Source organism: Notamacropus eugenii, chromosome 5 (genome assembly GCF_028372415.1).
Source record: "Notamacropus eugenii isolate mMacEug1 chromosome 5, mMacEug1.pri_v2, whole genome shotgun sequence".
In the NCBI taxonomy this organism is placed as follows: domain Eukaryota; kingdom Metazoa; phylum Chordata; class Mammalia; order Diprotodontia; family Macropodidae; genus Notamacropus; species Notamacropus eugenii.
The window spans coordinates 118,847,013-118,871,317 of NC_092876.1; the positions used below are offsets into that span (position 1 = coordinate 118,847,013).

General features: G+C 36.6%; 1 protein-coding gene across 4 annotated transcripts in view; it reads right to left on the reverse strand.

Annotated features, from left to right (window-relative positions):
- The window catches only part of ANKRD42 (ankyrin repeat domain 42), an 80,978-nt gene that overhangs the window by 18,717 nt on the left and 37,956 nt on the right, over positions 1-24,305 (reverse strand). For 2 of the 4 annotated variants that reach the window (XM_072610707.1, XM_072610708.1), the window contains 5 exons: positions 22,018-22,153; positions 17,301-17,501; positions 14,112-14,237; positions 5,272-5,377; positions 2,302-2,477 (listed from right to left, as the gene is read on the reverse strand). In XM_072610707.1, the coding sequence (XP_072466808.1) occupies positions 2,302-2,477; positions 5,272-5,377; positions 14,112-14,237; positions 17,301-17,501; positions 22,018-22,153 (745 nt within the window). The remainder of the gene's footprint in view (positions 1-2,301; positions 2,478-5,271; positions 5,378-14,111; positions 14,238-17,300; positions 17,502-22,017; positions 22,154-24,305) is intronic. The other 2 variants (XR_011967346.1, XM_072610709.1) reach the window with 2 other exon arrangements.

Genomic DNA, 24,305 nt, shown 5'->3' on the forward strand with positions numbered 1-24,305 from the left:
CATTCAGCCTGTTGCCTTTCTTTAACCAAGTTTTCAGGTCAACAGGCTTGAACTATTTTCTTTAGTAAACTGTGATTTGGATGTTGCCATCTTTCTCCAGAAAGATTCTTTTGCTGGAGCCCAGTGAATTGACATATTTCCCTGCCTTATAAGCCCCATCATCCTCCACTACCACCACCATTACTGGAGGACAGTAAACCATTTGACAAGTACTTGCCTTGAGAATTAAAATTTGCTAGTTGAACAAGAAGAAAATATTTCATGGAGATTGTAAAAATTGGTCTGATGATAATACTGAAAATGGTGGTTTAGAGCAACAGATCTGCAGCAACATTACCCAATATGGCAAGTTTCTGTAACCATCCTGCTTATTTTTAACGTAATATAGGTATCATTTGTAAATACAAATACTATTAGTATTATAAATACTAATTTTGAATACTTACATTTTTCAAACTGAAAATTAAATTTTTTTAGTTACAAAAAATTAAAATTCTCTGACTTTTTTAAACATAGGAAATCAAGAAATGAATAAAAAATTAAAAATACAAAAATATGGAAAGATTTTGGGAAATTATTATTATATAGACCTAAGAGAGATGATTAAGTTTGTTATTATGTGAATCAAATAGCAGAAGACTAAAATTACTTTAATAATGTAAAAACGGTTTCTAAATTAAGAATGGATAAAGTATAATTTTTATAACTTCAAATACTATTTTACAATGGAACATCAACACAGGTATGTCGAAAGAGGTACTTACAATTTAGATAGTTTTATTCTTAATATGCTCCCACAATACTCTGAAAATGAGCTCTGAATTTGGAATTAGAGAACCTGGGTTTGAATCCTAACCTTTTCACTTAGAACCTGTATGGCTTTGGGCAAATCGCTTCTTTCCCCAGGCTTTGGTTTCTTTATCCATAAAATGAGGAGGTTGGACCAGATGTTCTCTAAAGTTCCTTTCAGCTCTAAATCTGTGTGACATGATCCTAAGTGTATGACATAGCAGGCTCTCAAATATTTGAGGAAATAAATTAATGACTGTAAGGGCAAGCAAAGCAGGATCTTTTGCTGTTTTTTAGTATAATCAAGTGCTTCTGACTGAATCTTGTTTTTATCAGTCAAGAGTCTTTACTAGGAGTAAAGTGCAGAAGCAAGAGTTTCTTTAACTAGAAACAGTATATGTATTTGTATTGTTAATTATTTTAATGTGATTAAAGATCTTCCCCACCCATTAATGGGCCTGCCCATTAAAGGGAAGATTTGTGGGAAAACCCACACCTTTTGTTAATGAGGCACTCGTTCTCAAGGGTTGTGATGCCCTCTGGCTCTAAAAAAAGGTACAAATACTCTGACTTGAGGTTTTACTTTGCGGCTTACAGACTACACAAATTTGTTTGGCCAGATGAAGGCTCTGGGAAGTCGCTAAAGGAGCCTCTCCTCACTTCTCCTCTGGTAACTGATCAGACAGTTGAACCTGTCTGTTGAATTCAGGCAGAAGAAGCCATGTCTGCTGATCTTTGATTTCTCTGTATTTTTCTTGAAGTTCAGGGTGCTGACTCCCCTGAACTACATGAATAATATATGTGCTTGGTTAAAGGAATGATATAAGTACTTGATTAAAGTGATTGTTAACTCCTTGAAAGTTGCTTTCCTTTTTGAATATAGATCTAAGAACCTGTGATAGCAGGCCCCCCGTGTATGTGGGGGTGCTGGCTGTTACAATGACATATCTTCTGAAATGTACTTTCCCCCTCTATCCAAATCCTGCGAGTCTTCTAGGTCTAGCCAAAATCCACTGCTTCTGTAAAGCCTGATTTGAGCCATGCACCCTCAAGTGATTTTTCCCTCCTCTCAACTTTTATAACAATTCATTTGGCATTTAATCATATGCTACTGTGCAACAACTCTTCCATTGTTAGTTAAATCTGGAACCAATAATTTAGGTTTTCTAAAGAGGAAAGACTTGAAAGCATAGTCCCTGTCTTCTACAATTTGTTGAATGACTAGAAGGATGAATGAATGTTTATGTATTCCCAGGTTTTCCTGGATGATGGTCCCTCTGCTTTATTCATCTTTGTATTACTCCCAGAGAACCAAGCACAGTACATTGCACCCAATTAGTACAAAATACTTTTTTATTTGGTTGAACTGTAATTTTCCTTAGAATCATATCCAAATCTTTGCAGAAAGCAATTATATAAAAGGAAAAAAAAGCCCTTGATTATAGTACTTCCTCAAGACTAAAAATACTGATGATGATAAAAGATATATTGACATAAAGAAAGCAGGCTCACTTCGTGAATCTGTTTTTTCAGCTTCACTCTGAGATAACTCATCCTTTGCATCTGTGCTTCCTTCAACGCCATGTCTTTCAAAAAATTTCACATCTTGATCATCAATTTCAGTACTTTCTTCAACTTCATATTTCTGCAGCCCCTCTAAAAGTGACACTGCTGACAAATGGGCAAACCTAGAGACAAAAAAAGAGTCATAAACTGATGTGATTCAAGATCCTCCTCATCATGGCAAGAAATGCTAAAGTGCTCTGGTAACTGCACTATGTAATTAACTAAACAAAATTTAAGGCTTTCCACATGACTTCCCACCGGTAAGCCAACCAAAAGTGATAACGTAGAAAAAGTGTAAGAATCAATGACACTCTGAGATAGATCAGATAATGGAAAGCATAAACAGTTACAGGATACTTAAGGTCGGACACTGTTTCCATAGTTTTATAGACACAATGATTACTGGGAAAAAATATTTTAACCACAAGATATAAATAAGTGCTTATATTAGTTTGCCCCCAAAATAAATATATGAAGTATAAACTCATAGAATACCTTCACTCAGCATGCAGAACAACAACAAAAAAGGAACTGAATACCACAGCAAAAAACCAGAATGACAATGATTAATTCTTTCCACTCCCTACCACTGTCTTCCCAGATATCAGATCCATATCTGAAATTTGGGTTTGTTCCAAGTAGCCTTGGCCCCACTTTTATAACTGACCTCTACTTCAAACTTCAAGTTTTCTTTCCCCATGCTGTCCAAAACACCTTGCAGAATTTTAAACCGTTTAGGAAGTAGAATAATATACTTTCATGTACGTAGTATGACAGGATTATAGTACTTACAGTTAGAAGGGATCTTCCAAGCTGTAGATAATGAACTAAGTCATCTAGTTCAACCTCTTTATTTTACATGAGGACATTAAGCCCCCAAAAGCTGGAGAGATTGGCCCAAAGTCAAACAGGTAGAAAGTAGGTCAGTCCTTCTCCATTCTATTACTTCCCTATCCTTCCTCTTAACACCATCCCATCTTGTTACCATTTTATCCTAGAATACTGTTTAGTTCTGGGAGCCATATTTAATGACTGATACAAACAAGCTGGAGTGCAACCAGAGGAGGAAGACCAAAATAATAAATAGATTTGAAAATATATCATATGAAGATTAGCCAAGTTTAAATATGTTTAGGCTAGAAAAGGCTTCAGAACATAGTCCCTTGCATACATACAGAGCTGTTGGTTACATATGTAGTTTGTTGAATGAATGCAAGGATGAATATAGGGAAAAAATAATTTAGGATGTGGCTCTTTATTTGTAATATCTCTATAATGGGGGTGGTGGTGAGAGGGGAGATTCCCATTTGTGGATAACTAATAAATGAAAATCAGTCATTATAATGTGCTAAGTTTCAGCTGTTTAACTAAATGAAAACAATTATAAAAATTAGCTTCATTAAAGGGACCTGTTTTTGTTAGACTAGCCAAAATAAGCCACTAATGAGACTAACCAGTAGCGTCTATGCCAGTGGCTATAAAGATCAACATCACTTGTGCAAAGTTGAGAGGATAAAGTTGTAGGAAAGCAAACTCTTAAGAGTAATGAAGATTACTAAGTCACCAACTAAGCTGCCTTCAGCCTCAGGTATGCGTCCTAACTAAGGACACAGCCACTTCCCGCTGTCCCAGTTCAATTTAGATCTTCTTCCTAACAGTGCAATTTCCTCTATTTTCCTCTATAAGCTTTTGGAACTTAAGTTTTAAAAGATTTTTTTGGGCTGTGTGGTTATGTTCATTTTCTCACTCAGTTGTATTTAGAGAATTTTGCTCTTAGTTCAAAAGCACAGGGTCTATTTGTATTGTAAAGGAAATGAAGATAAATAGATGAGGATTTTTTGTGATTGGGAATACCCATCATCTACTCTCTATGATTTTGACTTTTATGACTAATATGCACTAACCTTAACCCTGAAAAGGGAATGTGGTATGGCTGACTTTGGAAAAGAAATCATACGGAAAGGGAGGTGCTTCCAAGGTTAAATGTTTTAATATTTTAACTCCAGATTACCACCTCAATTTAATTCCCCTTACCCAAAGCAGACTGATGTAAGTTTTCAAATTATTTTTGAAAAATCTTTTTTAAAAAGAGAAAAATATATTACAGGTACAAAGGAGTAAGAATCTACTCAATTGCTAATCATCTTACCCTTTTTGATCTGAAGTTTTTTGAAGTAGGACAAGAGACCAACTGCTATAGCAGTCACTATGTACAACTGCAACTTGTTGAAGGCAAATCTTACCTTTGAATTTTGGATCCCATAATGTCATTTGTATTCTAAATCCTGTGTTATCACCATTTCTTCAGCTCCATAAAAAATGGAAGGAAAGGCCTCCCATAACACAGCATTTAGGTACTTCTTTTTCCTCGAGGGAAGATAATAGACAGAAAGGAGAGGAGGGGGAGTTTGGTAGGAGAGTATAACTGTGTAAACTAGTACAACGTTTTTGCCAATTCCAACATGAAGTGCTAAGAAGGATGTAGTTAAGCAGGGGAGCAAGGGAAGAAATCTAGGGTAGCTTTCCAGATGTCTCTGGTATATGACAATCCAAAGTATAGCTTCACTGGTTAAGTGTCATTAATTCCCTAAACTTCAAATGTACTTTTATCCAAATCCAAGTATTAAAATATACTTCAAACACAAGTGTATATGACTTTTTCCATACCAATACCCTTTCACATTAGAAAATAACTGAGTTGGGAAAGAGGAGGAGGAGGACAAAGAGGAAAAGGAGAGGAAAAGATGGAGAAAGAAAAGGAGGAAGAGGTGAAAAAGGTTGTAGGGCTGTAAGGTTGACAAAGAGCTTTAACAGTCTCTCATTAATACAAATTATCTGTTAGCTTTGAAGAGTATAGAGAACAAATATAAAATTTAGAGGGGAAAAAATCTCTATAAAACAGGTGGGCTTGACTACTTCTTAGCTGTGTCAGCTGCAGTCTCCCCATCTTTGTTGGTAATATTAACATCAGCTCCCATTTCAATCAGCCACTGCAAACATTCTATGTGACCTTGACCAGCAGCTAAAGTAAAACAGAAAACAAACATAAAGAGAGGCAGTTACAGGTTACTGAGTCAAACAAGCACTTCTGCTTTCTTTTCTCATAAAAATGAGAGAACCTCCTCTAAAGTCTCATTGTGCTGTGAAGATGACCCTGAGATCTCAAAGGCAGGTCCTGCCTGGCTCAATTGTGAGTCTGTCCTCCAAAAACCAACAGAGTGTGAAAAGTGTGAAAAGGCGATAACTGCAAAGTTGGCCACCAGGTGATGACATACAGTATTAGTTTTGGACACGAAATATACTGAAGTATGCCTACTAAGGCATGGAAAGTTTGCAATTTTCACTAATGGAGGCAAGCTTCCATCACCATAAAATCATGGATTTTTTTTTCAAAGTACTGAACATGGCCATTCAAATGTCTGGAAAATCATGCTCCATACCAGCCAGGTTGGTCTCCTCATTCTTTCACATAACTTTAGTTTCACCTTTGTAACTTCATTCATGCTATTTTTGCCACCTGAAATGGCTCACTCTGAATCTGGTCTTTGATCATTTGATTCCCCTCTATCCAATGGATATCATAACAAATGACAGGATATTACTGTGTTAACATCCCAAGTGTCCCTTTGCAAAGCATAAAGGCCTCTATCTGATTCAGTTGGAATGGAGCAAGGTCACTGGATGAGAAAAAATTAGTCATATCCCTGCATGGCTATACACTGCTAATCCATAGAGACAATCTGTTTTGAGGCAGCAGAAATCGGATTGGGAATGCAGATTAGGACTCAATGGTGAGAAGAACCTGGGCCCTGAGAAAGAATCCACTGCTCCAAGGTATGTAGAGGAGGGGCAGCTAGGTGCTGCAGTGGATAAAGTGCAGGATCTGGAGTCAGGAAGACTCATCTTCATGAGTTCAAATCTGGTCTTACTAGCTGTGTGAACTTGGGCAAGTCACTTAACTCTGCCTCAGCTTCCTCACCTGTAAAATGAGATGGAGAAGGAAATGGGCAGACCTCTCCAGTACCTTTGCCAAGAAAACCCCAAATGGGGTCACAAAGAGTCAGAAACAACTGAAATGACTGAACAACAAAAAAAAGGAGAGGAGGGGATTTCTCTCCCTTACCCCTCTCATCAGCCATGGAATCTCACAGTGGGGCACACTCTTGCAGGAGACCCTCTCTCCAGAAGATGGAGAGTTTGTCAGTTTCAAGTGGTTGTGGAGGAGACCCCTGCACATATACTACAGGGCAACAAGGGGGGAAAAAGGGATCTGTTTTCCTCCTACCATCCCCATACACCACGTCAATTTAAAGCACAGTTACTCAACCAGAAGGAAATACCACATCCAGAAAGTAGTGGAGAAACATAAGTCTCTAGGCACAGACACTAAAAAGAGGAAGTCAATTCAAAAAGCAGGACCTATGACAGCAAAAAAGAGAACCATTTATGGATGTAACAATTATCCCCTGACAATTGAAGAGGAGAGCTGCAGAAAAGTCCAGACCTAGGGTTCTTCCTCCACTGTTAGCTCACAACCTGAACTCCCAAAAAGCCAACTACCTATAAGCTTTAGCTATGTAGCACCTTCTTTTGCTGCAGCAAAAAAATTAGATACAAAGTGTATATCCTTCAGTTGGGAAAGGTTAAAAAACTGATAGCATAAGAATGTAATAGAATAATAGTATGCCATAAAAAACAACAAAATATGAAGAATACAGATAAATATGGGAAGTTTTTGCAAACTGAAAGCAAAATCAACCAAATTAGGAAGAAAATATAGCAATTATTATGATAATATAAATAAAACAACACAAAAATACAAATGAATTCTGGATAAATATGATAACCAATCATGAATCCAAAGGTCAGATGACAAGCTGATGAATGCATAACACAAAACCAACATGGTTACTATATTAGTTAGGTTTTGAGTTTTTAGGGAGTTTTGTACAAAGGGAGGGAAGGTTTCAAGGGAAAAAAAGAACAAAAGAGAGGAGATGTGCGTGCATGTGTATGTGTGTGTATATATGTGTGTATATTATGGAAATAATTTTTATGTAAACCCTTAAAGGGGATTTGTTCTGTGAAGTTTGGGACTCAGTCCAAAGGCTGCACCTGAGGACCTAGAAGGCCACATGTGGCCTTGAGGTCACAGGTTCTCCATCTCTGACAATACTTTTATTAGTTGATGAGCAGGAATAGCTGATGACTCAGTGGGTCTTAAAAAAAGTGACTCCAGCCCTGGCACTCTCTTCCTTCTATCCTCCAGGTGGCATCTTGAAGCTCTAGGACTTCCCACAGAGAGTGAGAAGGGAAGCTCACACTATTCCCCACTTCCACCATTATGTGGCCATGAGAACATGGCAGCTCGCCACTGTCCTGCCTAGGTGATCCTGATCCTGAGGTCTTAGCTGCCCTTTCCTGACCTCAGGTGAATGAGTATTGACCCCAAGATGGGCATGTCTAGAAGTGGTGGTCACTTTCAGAGTTCAAGAAGCCAGTGGTTCTGTGTCTTTTGGGGGAAGTTCACTGGTGACAAGGACAGGTATCACCAAACATACTACAAAGCATCTTAGAAAAGGTGACCACTAGCAGAAGGATAATCCCAATACCTGAGGCAGCTTGTCATAAGACAGCTACAACAGAATCAGAAAACACTGTACACAGTAACAGCAATATCATACAGTGATCCACTGTGAATGACAGCCATTATCAGCAAAACAATGATCCAAGGCAATTCTGAAGGACTTATGAGGGAAAGAAAGAACTGATAGCGTTTGAATACAGATCAAAGTGTATTATTTTTTTACTTTATTTATTTATTTTTTTGGTCTATGTTGACCCTTTCTTCTATATTTGCCTAGAAATCTCCCCTTTGTGTCCATGTTCTCCCACTCCCCATGTGCCAATTGCCCCTAGGGGTTCCAACTCTTCTCCTAATGTAGGACAAGTATGACTTTGCAAGCACCAAATCTCCCAGGCCTCATCCAGTGTAAGGTCCTCAACTTTCTTCACCTATAGGATCATTCATAAAGTAGAACCCTCTCCCACCTCCAAAAATAAGGCTTCTTTCCTTCCCCCCACCTTTTCAATTTTTCTTCTATGCTCCTCACAAACTCTCCTGTAGGGTTTTCTCTTTCTGAGACCAGAGGTTACCTTCCCCTCATTGTTCATCACACACACTCCTGTCTCCCTGCTCCCCTCCCTCCTTTCATATACTTTCCGATGTTGTAATATAGTCCCACAAAAGAAGCATTCACCTGCAAGGAAGGTGTCACCAGGTTCCTCTACCAGATTTCTGCCTTCACCCCTATATCCTTGTGTACATTTAGAAAGAAATCTCTTACTCATCTCTTTGTTGTCCCTCTGTTACTGTTATTGTCCTTTGCTACATTTATTCACTTCTACTGCAGCAAATATCTCTTCAGTTCTGCTTTTCTTTCTAAAACTGTTTCAAACTCTTCTTTATTATTGAATATCCATCTTTTGTCCTGAATAGTTAAGCTCAAATGTTCAAAAGAGGTCACCCTGGGCTGCATCTTGGGCTCCAATGATCTTTAAAACATTTCCATTTCCTTCTCCTTTTCCAGTGGGTGAAGAAGAGCTTATCCTTTGTATTTAAAGGTCTTTCTCCTAATGGCTTGCAGAATTTCATCTTTCTGGAATGAATTATCTTCATGTTTTTCATATGTCTTAGTGTTTGCAGTTGGGGCTTTTTTTCTGGAAGAGATCTGTTAATTTTTTCAATTATAATTTCATTTTTTATGTTCAGAAGTTCTGGGCAGCTCTCTTCTATTATTTTCTTCACTGCAATGTTATATCTTTATGTCCAACTGTGTTGTTCTTTTGTAAGATCTATGATCCCTAGTTTGTCTATACACATCCTGTCTTCAAGATTAGTATGTTTTACTGTCAAGTACCTCCTCACATTTATCAGATTGGCTAGTACAAAAAAGAAAAATTATAAATGTTGGACATGTGGGAAAATTGGAACATTAATGCATTGTTGATGGAGCTGTGAAATGATCCAACTATTCTGGAGAGCAATTTGGAACTATACCCAAAGGGCTATAAAACTGTGCATACCCTTTGATCCAGCAATACCACTACTATGTCAGTATCCCAAAGAGATTATAAGAATGGGAAAAGGACCCACATATACAAAAATACTTATTGCAGCTCTTTTTGTGGTAGCAAAGAATTAGAAATTAAGGAGATACCCATCAATTGGGGAATAGTTGAAAAAGTTTTGGTATAGGAATGTAACAGAATACTATTGTCTATAAGAAATAATGAGCAGGCAGATTTCAGAAAAACCTGGAAAGACTTACATGACCTGATGCTGAGTGAAGTGAGCAGAACCAGGAGGACATAGTACACAGTAACATCAACACTGTATGAGGATCACGTCTGATAGACTGAGATCTTTTCAGCAATGCAAGGATTTAAGACAATTCCAAAAGATTCATAATGGAAAATGCCATCCACACCCAGAGAAAAACTATGGAGTTCAAATGCAAATTGAAGCAGACTATTTTCTTATTTTTTGTTTTTCTCTTTCTTGTGGTTTTCCCTTTTGCTCTGATTCTTCTTTCACAACATAACTAATGTGGAAATATGTTTTATATGATTGTACACGTATAGCCTATTTCAGATTGCATGCTGTCTTAAGGAGGAGGGAGTGGAGGAAAGGGGGAAATTTTATTACTCAAAATCTTATAAAAGTGGATGTTGAAAACTAAAATTAAATAAAAATAAATTTTAAAAAAGATGAGTATGTTTTGCTGGCATAGTGAGCAGATTTTCTTCTCATGGGTTTTGTTTGCTTTTGCTTCTCTTCTGGATTCTTCGTCATTTCTAGTTATTTGCATTCCCAATCTACTGTTCTCTTTTTTGTTTCTTTGGTGAGGCTTGCCATTGCATATTACAGTTTTTCTATTCTACCCTCTGTCTTTGCTGTGCAGGTCATAAATTCTGCTCTCATAATTCTCATTTCTCTTTTGAACCACTCAGGAAAAAAATGCTGTAGCTCCGTGTTCTCCACAAATTCCACAAGTCCTCCGTCTCAAGTGTTAAATCATTTTCCTCTGTTTTTCAGTATTTATTCATAGATTCCTGAACTCATTTAGTAGCTTTGGAAGTCATATTTCCTTCTGTTGTTACTGTTTTTCCTCATGATTTATCTGTTTATGTTCAAGGTCTTTAAGTTTTCTTCTTTCTTAAATCTTTGATAATTTCAGTCTCTCCCCTCCCACTCCCACATTTTCCATATCACTCACTTCCTATTTCCTCTCCTCTAACTGCAATTTCCTTGGAGGTTGAATCTTCTCTCCTGCTGAGCAATTCACCATGTCTCAACTCAGTTCTCTGGCCCAGCACCAGAAGTTCAGAGCTTTGCAGAGCTGTTTTGCTGTAATTTTAATGAAAGATCTTCCCCACCCATTAATAGGACTTAAGTGGAGCCCAGTAAGGGAAGCTTGATTAAGGGAGTCTTGTTTTGTAGGAAGGCCCACACCTTTTGTTAATTGTTAATGAGGCATCAGTGTCATGAGGGTCGTGATATCCTCCAGCTCTGAAAAGTATATATCTACTCTGAAGTAAGGTTTTTCTTTGGGGCTTAGTCTTTGGAAGAAAGTTCATGTGCCAGATGAGATTCTAGATAGCTGTTAAGGAGCCCACCCCCACCCTCCCCCGCCCACCCCCACTCCCCTACCCCAGCTTTGAAAACCCATATGTTGGTCCTTCCTTCTCTCTCTTACATATATGTAATGGTCAGACAGTTGGATCTGTCTGTTGATCTGTATGTATTGCTTATGGTCAGAGAGAAGCCCTGTTGGTCTTTATTTCTCTGCTTGTATTTTCTCTGTTGGTATATGTGATTAAAGAAAATTGTTGACCCCTCAAAAGTTGCTTTCCTTTTAGAAAAGCAGATCTAAGGACCTGTGCTAGCAGGTCATCCTAGAAATGTCAGGGTGCTTGCTGATACATTTGTCGAGCCCTGGAAATTCTGCAGCACTGGTGCTTCCTAGCTGCAGCCCCTGACAGGTTTTTGTTCCTAAAGGCCAGTGGCCAAACTGACTGTCAAGGTCCAAGCAAACTTCAGCAGCATGAAGCCAAGATTTCCATGGCACTGGAGAGAAGGAAGGGAGACTGAAGAGTAGGGGTGAATTTTATTGTAAGCCTATGTTGCATCCTTGGGTCTATTAGTACAACTGCACTACTAGTAGCATGGGTCAAGGTGGGTGACTAGGGATGCTGAGTGAGTTCAGGGTCAATAAGTGATAGTTCGTGGGTTTTAGGGGTATTTTTTAACCTTCTTTTGGATTCTAGATATCCCAGACCATGAAGACATCTGAATTTTATCTTTAGCACATAGTTTACGTTTTGGAGAGGTCTGAGAGGTCATGGGGATCACAGAAAACGTCTAGTCCTCTATCTTGTTGCTCATGTGACCCAGAAGTCCCATCTCATAAAACATTACATATAAGAATATCTCAGGCTAGTGTGACTTGTCCCTGTTTCTATCTGAAACCCACTAAAAAAGACAAGAACAAGATGATAATAATTAAAATACTTTAACACTTTCATAGATTTGCAATATTCTAATGTGTCTATCCCTTTCATGCAGAAGATCATGCCTTCTAATTCCATGTAACTCTTGTCCATGTCCATTCACTGGTCATTAACAGGGGTACAGTTTACACACTGGAAGTTTTTCTCTGGATATCTCAACATTACATCTTCTTTTCTGGTCATAGCTCACATTTACAGAGCATTTTAAGATTTTCAAATGCTTTTTGTCACAACTATGTGAGTTCCTTAGGGGCAGGGATTTTATCTTACTCATTATTTCACCCCCTCAAATGCCTGCCATTGCTTTTAATATAGTTGGTGCTCAATAAATATAAAAATCAAATACATTTACAGATATAAACCTCATTGTAAATTATATGTAAAATATAGCTTTATTTTATAATCCAAAAAGTTCTTCCACTTAATCTTTACATAATACTCTATGAGGAAGATAGTAAAAGTATTATTATCCTCATTTTACAGATGAGAAATCTGAGATTCAAAGAGGCTATGAGACTTGCCCAAGGTGATACAGCTAACATGATTCAAAAATTTAAGAAGAGTCAGAATCGGAAACAAGGTCTTCTAACTCCAAGTGTGATATTCTTCATAATAGAAATTGAACTGAATTATACTTCAGTTGAAATTGAAGCATTTTTGTAATCAGTAAAATGTATTCTTGTCTTCTAGAAGTCTCAGAAAAATTATTTGTCAATTTCATTAAATCTTTTTAATGGGCAATTATTTAAGAATATCTAAGTTAGCAACAATTTTAACAATTGCAAATGAAATGAGAACCACAGGAGAAGAATCAAAATGGCAGAAAAAGGCAAGAACTTACCTGAGAATTCCCAAATTCCCCTCCAAACAACTTTAAATAATGCTTCAAAACAAATTCTGGAATGGCACAACCCATAAAAGGATGGGGTGAAACAATTTTCCAGCCCAAGACAACTTAGAAGGTCAGCAGAAAGGTCTATGGTACTGATAGAAGAGAAGGCAGACTGGGGGAGGCAGTAGTCAGAAGCAACACACTTCTGAGCATGGAAGGAGAGAGAGAATAGAATAAACAGTGGGAAAAATAAGATAGAGGGTAGTAACCTTAGCTGTGAAAAAATTTTTATGGCAAGTTTCTCCAATGAAGGCCTCATTTTCAACTATATAAAGAACTGAGTCAAATTTGTAAAAATAAGAGTCATTCCTCAATTGATAAAAGGTCAAAGGATATGAAGAGGCAGTTTTCAAACAAAGTAATCAAAGTTATCTATAATATGACAAAATTCTCTAAGTCACTATTGATTAGAGAAATGCAAATTAAAACAACTCTGAGGTACCACTTTACACCTATCTGATTAGCTAACATAAAAGAAAATGAAACATATTAGAGGGAATATGGGAAAAGTGGGAAATTAATGCATTATGGGTGGGGTTGTGAGCTGATCTAAATATTCTGGGGAGCAATTTAGAACAGTGCTCAAAGGGCTATCAAATTGTGTAAATCCTTTGACTCCGCAAACACTACTAGGTCTGTATCCCAAAGAAATTTTTTCAAAAGATGGGGGAAAGAGCCTATATGTACAAAAATATTTATAGCAACTGTTTTTGTGGTGGCAAAGAATTTGAAATTGAAAGGATGCCCACCAAATGGGGAATGGCTGAACAAATTGTGGTATACATTTGTGAAGAAATAACAAGCATGATGCTCTCAGAAAAACCTGGAAAGACTTACATGAAATGAGAAGCAGGAGAACACTATACACAGTAACAGCAATACTGTGCAATGATCAACTCTGAATGACTTAGCCATTTTCAGAGATACAATGATCCAAAACAATTCTGAAGGACTTACATTGAAAAATTTTATCCATCTCCAGAGAAAGAACTGATGGAGTCTGAATGCAGATCAAAGTATAATTTTTTTTAAACTTTATTTTTCTTGTGAGGGTTTTTTGTCTTTGTTTTCTTTCACAACATGACTAATATGGAAATATGTTTTGCACAACTACACATGTATAACCTATATCAAATTACTTGCTGTTACAATGAGGAGGGAAAAGAGGAAGAGAGAGAATTTGGGGCTCAATTTTAAAAATGAATGTTAAAAACTGTTTTTACATCTAACTGGAGAAAAAATAAAATATTAAATAATTTTTAAAAAAGAAATGGGAAACATGATTACCAACCTCTGTGTAGAAGAGTAGATTCATTATCATCACGCTCATTAATACTGATTATTCCATTTTCCACTAATTTCTTAAGCCTCTCCAAATCTCCTTTATAAGCAGCTGTGTGACCTGGAAATGCTAAATCTGTAGGAAAAAATTCATAAGATGTCAAGAAAATGTTCAACGTTTCATTACTTATATGTGGTCTGCATATATTTGAAACTGTTCATAGACAGGCAAAGAATAAGTTTATATATATGTGTGTGTGTACATATATATATAAAATATGTATACATATATGGGCTACATATGTATTTACAAAAACTATGTGTCACTACATATAACACAAAAACTACACATACACACTTATTTTTTGCCTTTCTGTGAGCAGTTTCAAATTTTAGCCTTTAATATTATCTCAACCATATAAGACTCTCACATTTGAAATTAGTTCAGTAAATTCAATGTCTAGCAGAAAAAGGACAACATTTATATAGCATTTTATAAAATGCTTTATATGCATCATCTTATTTGATTCTCAACAATGAGGCAGATATGATAAGCATTATTAATCCTATTTTACAGATGAGGAAACTGAGTTTCAGAGAGTTTGTTACTTATCCAAAGTCACAGCAAAAAAATTGAGACCAAACATAAGTCTTCTGACTCCAAGGTTCAGTGTTTTCCAACTAAACACTGTCTCTCAAAAGCAATAAAGGTAGAATCCTAAAGTGAGAATATTATTTATCATACACAAACCATTATCGATCCAAGACTTCAAAACCAAGATTTCAATCATGTTCAGATAATTCATGTATCAGCACAACTTTCTGCCATATGTACTCAAAATAACATGGGTATTGAGGTCATGTGAAATGAAAGAAATGGGAAAAAGTAGATCATCCCTTCCCCACAACACTACATAATGTATACCTAGTGAGGGCAATGCCAAAAATGAAGAAAGAAAAATTTGTCAAAAAAGCACAGAAAAGATGAGGAGGATTCACTAGACAACACAGGCAAGTGAGATGGCTAGGGAACTAATGTGCTATGTTATAAACTTGTTCTGGGAAGACTCGTGTATTGAGATTTTTGGTTACGTATACAATCTTCTTTTTCTGTTCTTCTTTGCATATAGAAATGTTCACATTTATTGGTGTTTGTCTAGTTTAAAAAAAGCATTTGAAGAAGAAATTGGATCACATTTGGAAAATTATATAGTACTTTTCAATGACCCAAGGTGCTCCCTGCCAAAAATGCCAAAAAAATATTAACACAAATATTTTGGATTCTTATAAGAATGTGAATCATAGAACACAAGGATCTTGAAAAAATAAAATTACAAGTGACCTAAAAGGCAATGGAAGTAGACATACTATGTCTTAAGCAGGATGGACCATATTACCAATGATTATTTACACACAAAAATTGGAAGAAAAGATGTCCGCAATATCAAGTATTCTTGAAAAAAGGAGGCTATTTCACTCACATAATGAGAATGAAAGGAAATATATAGAAAGTCAAGTGGTCCATTGGCACCCACTAAGCATGGGGCCCCTCATCTTCTTCCTCTTCTGTACTTCACCTGGCGATCTCATCAGGTCCCATGGATTCAACTAGCATCCCCATGCTGATGATTCTCAAATCTACAAGTATGTCTCATTTTATTGTGCTTCACTTTATGGCATTTTATAGATACTGCATTTTTTACAAGTTGAAGAATTATGGTAACCCTGCATCGACTGAGTCTATCAGTGCCATTTTTTCAACAGCATGTGGTCACATCATGTCTCTGTCACATTTTACTAATTCTTGCAATGTTTCAAACTTTATCATTATTATTATATTTGTTATGGTGATCTGTGATCAGTGATCTTTGATGTTACTATTTTAATTGTTTTGGGTCACTATGAATCATGCCCGTATAAGACAATGAACTTTTAAGTTTTTAAACTTTTAAGTTTTGTTTTTAAACGATAAATGTTATGAGTGTTCTGACTACTTTACCAACAGGCCATTCCCCTGTTTCTCTCCCTCTCCTTGGGGCTACCTATTCCTTGAGATACAACACTATTGAAATTAGGCCAATTAATAACCCTTCAATGGCCTCTAAGTATTCAAGTGAAATGAAGAGTCAATTGATGTGGTAAATTTCTGTTGTCTTATTTTAAGAAATTTCTATAGCCACCCCAACCAAACTGTCATCTCAACTTCATTCTCTCATCTTCCCTGCCCTCCACATCCAATCTGTTGCCAAGGTCCGATTTCACCTTTACAATCTCTCTCAATATATGGCTCCTTCTCTCCTCGGACATTGCCACCACTTTGGTGCAGGCTCTCATCTCTAATAATTACTGCAATAGCCTGCTGGTGGCTCTGCCTGCCTCTCTTTCTACTGCAATCCATCCTCCATTGAGCCACCAAAGTGATTTCCTAAAGCACAGGCCCAACACTGTCACCCCCATCCCATTCAAAAAACCTCAGTGTCTCCATAATACCTTCAAGATGAAATAAAATGCTCTATTTGGCATTCAAAGTTCTTCATAACCTAGCCACCCCTTGCCCCCACACCTTTCCAGGTTTCTTACACCATACCCTCTCCTCCACCCCACTTCTTCCACTCAGTGACACTGGCCTCCCAGGTGTTCCTCAGAAAAGATACTCCATCTCTGCTTCAGGGTATTTTCTCTAGCCATTCCCAACACCTAGAATACTTTCCCTCCTCATCTCTGTCTAGTGGCCTCCCTGGCTTTCTTCAAGTCCCAGTTCAAATGTTACCTTCTACAGGAAGCCTTCCTCATCCCTCTTAATTATAGAGACTTTCCTCTGTTGATTATTTCCTGTTTATCTTGTATATTGATTGTCTGTACATACAAGCTTGAATGTTGTCTCTCCCATTAGATTATGAGCTCTTTGAGAGCACGGACTGTATTTTGCCTCTTTTTTTTTTTTTTAAAGTCTCTAGCGAGTAACACTTAAAAATACTTATTGACTGAATAACTCAGAGGAAGATCTCCAGCACATTAGATGGATTTTCTATGTAATGTTCAAACTGAAATGTGCAGACTGAAAATGTACAGAGGGTTTAGAACTTATGCTAATAAAGGAAACACCCCCACAAGAAGAAATCGAAGTTCCAAAAATCCACCTAAGTCAACCAAGCCTAGAATAAAAAGCTAGAAAATTCTAATTTTATTAATGACTTACTTTCCTGATTGTTTTGATTATCTCCTTCAAATTCAGCTCCCTGTATAAATTGTACAATGTTATCTTTGAAGAATCTCTGTGCTAGGTCCATTGCGTTTTCTCCATTATCATTGAAGACTTTTAAGGCCTGCTTCATGCTCCTCATTCTACTGAGTAGGAACTTAAAACAGTAAAGGTGACCTTCCATGGCTGCAAAATGAACTGGCAAATACAGAGGACAAAGTTAGCATCAAAACTGAAGTTTTTGTTTTAGAAAATAGTCACCCTGTACCAGTTTTCACTTTCAAAGGATGGCAATATGGGAGCTAAGTCTTCCCATCATATATAACTTTGCCATCCTGAGCAACACAGAACTTCCTTCTACCCATTTCCAATCCCCTGTCATTTTACAACAAGTAATAAAATGGTAGACTAAGTATCTCCTCAGGTCTCCACTACTGCAATAGCCAGCCTGCTAGCTGGTTTTCCTGCCTCAAATCTCTCCCCACTCCAATCTATTCTCTACTCAGATGCCAAAGTGATATTTCTGAAGGACATGTCTGACCTGTCACCTTCATATTTAATAGAATCCAGGGGATTCCCTATAACCTCTAGAATCAAGTACAAAGTCCTCTGTTTGGTTCATAACAACTTGGCTCCTTTCAACTTTTCCAGTCCTCTTATTTTTCACTCCTTTCTATATACACTATAATCCAGATACACTGATCCTCTCGTTCTTCCTTGCACCTGACATTCCATCTCTCAGCTCTTTCTGCCTTTTTTTCTGCCTCTTCCCCATGCATGGAGTGCTTTCCCTTTTCACCTCCACCTCCTACCTTCCCTGGCTGTCTTCAAGACTCAGCTCCAACTTCACCTTCCACGGAAAGCCTGTCCTCCTCTCACCCTAACCCTACTAGTACCTTTGCTCTGAAATTACCTTCCCTCTATTCTGTATACATATTGTTTGCACACAGTTGTACACAGTCTCCCCTATAAGAATGTGAACCCCTTAAGAGCAGGGAACTTGTTTGTCTTTCTTTGTATACCCAGGACTTAGCTCAATACCTGATATATTATGCTTGTTGACTGACTAGCTACAAGACAACAGCAATCTATTTACATTTTATGTCCTTTAATATCTGGAATGAAGAGAAATCTACTTCCTTTCCACTTATAGTGTGGGGCAGATCAATTTTTAATGTCATATTTGGTGTTCTATAAATACCGATTCTTATTTTAATTTGGGGATTCAGACTATTGTATTGGATACAGCGCATACGCAACTCTCTACCTCTTCAACGTCATTCCACGTTCACAGAGGATAGATTAGGAAAATGCAATCTTATATATGTATGTGCGCGCACATATGCACTTACATATACATATAGTTATTTAAGTTAAATATCTCTTTAGGCAATATATTTTATTCTACTGGGATTCTCAATTCAATCCCTCCAGGTGGAGAAAAGAAGTATTTAAGTAAATCTGAACTCAATTCCTTGTAGCTTTCCACACCCATGTTAGCTTATATAGCAAAAACTCGGCTCTTCAGTAGGATATCAGAATGCTCCCTTTTTGTTCTGGTTCTGAGAATAGAGACTTTTGATGAGGCTATAACAGCCACGGAATTTTTAAGATTCTTTACCAGAAAGAAATCAAGTTAAAACTTGAAATATACAGTGGGCAAGTGATTATTTGTACAAACATTTTAAAAATCAAAAATATGACTATCTCCTTCACTTATACCCTATTTCAGCACCAGGTGGTAGCATAAAGTTGGCCCAATGTTTGCCTAGCGTTCCCTAAGGTTATGAGAATAAAGCACAATCTCTGGTAGGTAGGTGTTGTCAAACTAGAAATTCCATTTAAAATAACTGTAGACAATATAAAATATTTGTGAGTCTACCTGCCAAGCCAAACTCAGGAATTATATGAACACAATTACAAAATGCTTTTCAAACAAATAAAGTCAGATCTAAGCAACTGGAAAAACATCAATTGCTCACAGGGAAGCTGAGCTAATATAATAAAAAATGACAATTCTACCTAAATTAATTTACTTATTTGGTGCCATACCAATCAAGCTATCAAAAATTATTTTAAAGAGCTAGAAAAAAAATAACAAAATTCATCTGAAAGAACTAAAGTTCAAGAATATCAAGGGAATTAATGGAAAAAAATGCAAAGGAAGGTAGCCTAGCCATACCATATCTAAAACTATATTATAAAATGGCAATCATCGAAACTATTTGGTATTGGCTAGGAAATAGAGTGATGGAACAGTGGAATAGGTTAGGTATACAAAACACAATAGTAAATGACTATAGTAATCTATTGTTTGATAAACCCAAAGATTCCAGCTTCTGGGATAAGAACTCCCTATCTGAAAAAACTGCTAGGAAAACTGGAAAATAGTACGGCAGGAACTAGACAAAGACCAACATCTCACACCCTATATGAAGACAAGGTCGAAATGGTACATGATTTAGACATAAAGGGTGATATCATAAGCAAATTGGAGAGCAAGGAATAGTTTACCTGTCAGATCTATGGAGAAGGAAAGAATTTATGACCAAACAAGAGATAGAGAACTTTATGAAATGCAAAATGGATAATGTTGAGTACATTAAATTAAAAATTTTTTGCACAAACAAAACCTATGCAAAAACCAATATTAGAAGGAAAGAAAAAAGCTGGGAAACAATCTTTACAGTCAATGTTTCTGACAAAGGCCTTATTTCTCCAATATATAAGAACTGAGTCAAATTTATAAGAATAAAAGTCATTCCCCAACTGATAAATGGATAGAGGATAAAAAGAGGCAGTTTTCAGATGAAGAAATTAAAGCTATCTATAATCATATGAAAAAATGCTCTAAATCACTACTGATTAGAGAAATGCAAATTAAAGCAACTCTGAGGTACCACTTCACACCTAGCAGACTGGCTAGTATGACAGAAACGGAAAATTACAAATGTTGGAAGAGATACAGGAAAATTGGGACATTAATGCACCACTGGTGGAGTTATGAACTGATCCAACCATTCTGGAGAGTAATTTGGGACTCTGCCCAAAGGACTATCCAACTGTGCATACTCTTTGATCCAGCAATCCCACTACTAGATCTATATACCAAAGAGATTTAAAAAAAGGGAGGAACCTATTTGTACAAAAAATATTTATAGCAGCTCTTCATATGGTGGCAAAGAAGTAAAAACTGAAGGGATACCTATCAACTGAGGAATGTCTGAACAAGTTATAGTATCTGATTAAAATGGAATATTATTATGCTATAAGAAATTAAGAACAGGCTGATTTCAGAAAAACCTGGACTTACACAAACTGATGCATATTGAAGTGAACAGAACCAGGAGAACATTGTACACAGTAACAGCAACATCGTGTGATGAAGAACTGTGAATGACTAAGCTATTCTCAGCAATACAATAATTCAAGACAATTCTGAAGGACTTATGATGAAAAATGCTATCCACCTCCAGAGAAAAAACTAATGGAGTCTGAATGCAAATCGAAGCATACTATTTTTCACTTTTTTTTCATAAGTTTCTTTTCTTTTTGGTCTATTTCTTCTTTCACAACATGACTAATATGGAAATATGCTTTATGTGATTGGACATATATAACATATGTCAAATTGCTTACCCTCTTAGGGAGAGAGGACAGGAGAGGGATGGAAAAATTTCAAACTTAAAAATTTTTTGTCTTCACATGTAATTGGGAAAAAATAAAATATTATTTTAAAAAAAGAAATGATGAGGAAAATGGTTTCCAAAAAAACCTGAGAAGACTTGTACTAACTGATGCAGGGTGAAATAAGGAGAGGCAGGAAAATAATGTATAATAAATACAAGATTGTAAAGACAAACAAGTTTTAAAGTCTTAGGAATGCTGATTAACACAATAAATGACCAACCATGATTCCTAAGGACTGAAGAAGAATTATGTTTCCTGCTCCTGATAGAAGGGTGATGAACTCAAAGCACAGAGTGAGACATATTTTTGGAACTTGGCCAATGCAGTAATTTGTTTTGCTTGATTATACATATCTTTTTCAAGAGCTTTCTTTCTTTTTTAACTGGAGGGTGAAGTAGAAGGGAGGGAGAAAAGATCAATTTAGTTAATTGAAAAAATAAAATTTAGTTTAAAGCAATAATAAAAATATTATTAAATTCCTAATTTGTAAAAGTCGCATCCTATACTTTCTTGTCTCTACATCCTTACTCACTTAGTCTGAAAGGCAATTACCCCACACAGTCTCTAACACGGCTCTGCTTATACCTCCCTCAAAGGAGGTACAAAAGCAACATCCTAAATGAAGCTTTCTCTGATTATCTCCAGTCAGAAAGTCTTGTCCCCTTCTACTAACCTCTCTTTTGCATCTTGCCTATAAATCTTATACCCATGTCTATCTTGTATGCTTGTGCCTATGTCTTATTTTCCCTATACCTTCCACGTGTCTATGTTTACCCCCTTGCTTTATCCCCAAGTTAAAGACTATGTCTTACTTATCTTTGCATATCTCATTTGGTAACTGATTAACAAATGTTTGGAAAATGTCATTGAGTTAATTTTGATGTAAATCATTTATTTCCATAATTTTGCATGGGTTGTCAAATGATCATTGTCCAAACTCCAGAAACACTGTCAGAAATTAAACATTCACACTACTAAAGAATCAAAACTCAAAGATTTACTCTTTTTTTTTTTTAAGTTTTACCTGGAAGGTTTCCATTCTGATCTGTATCTTCTATAGCGGCTCCCCACTTAACAAGAAGTTGCACACAGCCTAGGCGCCCGTGAAAAGCAGCATAATGCACAGGTTTCCAGTCACACTTATCAGAAACATTGGGATCCTAAAAACAACATTCACATTTACTAAATTTTTTCTGCCCATAATTTAGGAGGCACTAACAACACCTTAATTCTATAAATTAGAATGACTTGTAGCCTTTTAAAAATAAAAAGCAGGGGAAGTTAGGTGGCACAGTGGGTAGAGTACCAGCCCTGAAGTCAAGAGGACCTGAGTTTAAATCTGACCTCAGACACTTACAGACATGTGAGCCTGGGTAAGTTACTTAACCCTGACTGCCTCCAAAAAATTAAAAATTAAAAAAATAGAAAGCAAACACCATATATGACAATAAAAGTAGAACCTAGAAAAAAACAAAGCAAATATTCACTTATGAATAATACTAATTATACATTAGTCCATTAACAGATCTAACATTTTATCAGGGTGAGTTATTTGTTCACACCCATCTTTGTCTTAAATCCTCCATAGAAAATCTCTCCAATGAATAGAGACCTTCCTTTAGTTCTTTGGATATTTTGTAAATACTGATGCAACAATAATTACCCCTCACTTTCACTACATGGATGGCCCACCTTTTCAAAGCATCTATGTCTTCTACTACTTCTCACATATAGCTCATCACTGAAGATATTCTGCAATCTGCTTCTACCCAACATTCATCCATTCTTCTATTGCCTTCACATTTATACAGCTTTTTGAGGTTTATTTACAACATGCTTTTATCACAATGATCTTATAAAGTAGGTAATGCAAGTAGTATTATTTGAGTTTTATGGATGCAAAAATGAAGACTCAGTGAAGTTATATGCCTAAGCACCTAGCTGCTAAGAGGCCCAATGGGCAAGACTCAAGCACAGGTTTTCTATCTCCACATCCAGCATTATTCTAATGGTGGATGGTGTCTCAAAAGTTAGTAACTATGACACCAAAATTAGTAACTATGACATCTTAATTAACTGTCCTGATTAGGAATTAAAGCAGCTGGCTGACCAAGTACAAATCTATGAGTATCAGTTTACTCAGTTATAAAATGAGGTAACTGGACTAGGGCAGGAATCGCAGGTTTATGGGGGAGAAATGTTTTATAGCTACTATTGTTACTACACCAACTCAATAAATACCAATGAACTAATTATTTACTGAAAGACTATTAAAAGTAATATTGACAGAGGGTTTTGAGTTACAGTTTTAGGAAAGCAGACCCACAGGTTACTCTGAATCTGAGGGAACTACCCCCTGAGAGGATTCAACCTACAAGTACAAACTGGGAAATAACTCCTGGAAGAAGTGCTACACTGTGGACCAGACTTTATCTGAGGTACATTTGGGATGTCCTAGACTCATTAGAGAGATTCTCCATCAAGGACTCTACCCTTTGCATGTCCTAGTATTTGCATGGATCCACTGGGGAAAAAATGAATATTACTTCTTTCATTTCATTTTCAGACTATAATTGGACAATCATTTTTCCAGTGTGTTCCTTTTAAAAGTCAAACCACTTGCTTTGAGACAACTTTTACATGGCTAAAACTTATCTACTCATATCTTCTATACTAATGTGCCTGTTACAAGTATGGTAGCTAACATGAGAAGCATGGACGTTGCATCCCTTGAATACTAGAACTTATCAATTCACCTAAAGCACACTGAGTACTCAGCTAGGTTCATTTTTTTTCCTTTAAATTTTCAAGCAGATTTATTAGACTGTTTTATTGTGACATGGGAGCAGCTAGGTAGCACAGCAGATAGATCAATGGACCTGGAGTCAGAAAGACCTGAGTTCAAATCCAGCCTCAGATACTAATTGTATAATCTTGGACAACTGTGTTTATCTCAGTTTCTCTATCTATAAGATAGGGATAATAATAGCACCTATATCTCAGAGTGGTTGTAGGGTATCAAATGAGATCATATTTGTAAAGCAGTTAGCATAATACCTGATAAATGTTATATAAATGTCAGCTATTATTATCATTATTACATGAGTCTACACAGCTTGTGTGAAGTATTTTTGGACTACATGCCCATAAGATAGACTTTGCTTACTGGTCTAGAACCCTGAGCAATCAGCGCTGAGTGCTCGGTCAAGTCAAGAAACATTTATTAAATACCTACCATTAGCCAGATACTGTGCTAAACACTGAGAGTACAAAGAAAGGCAAAATCAGTACCTGGCCTCAAGAAAGACAGAA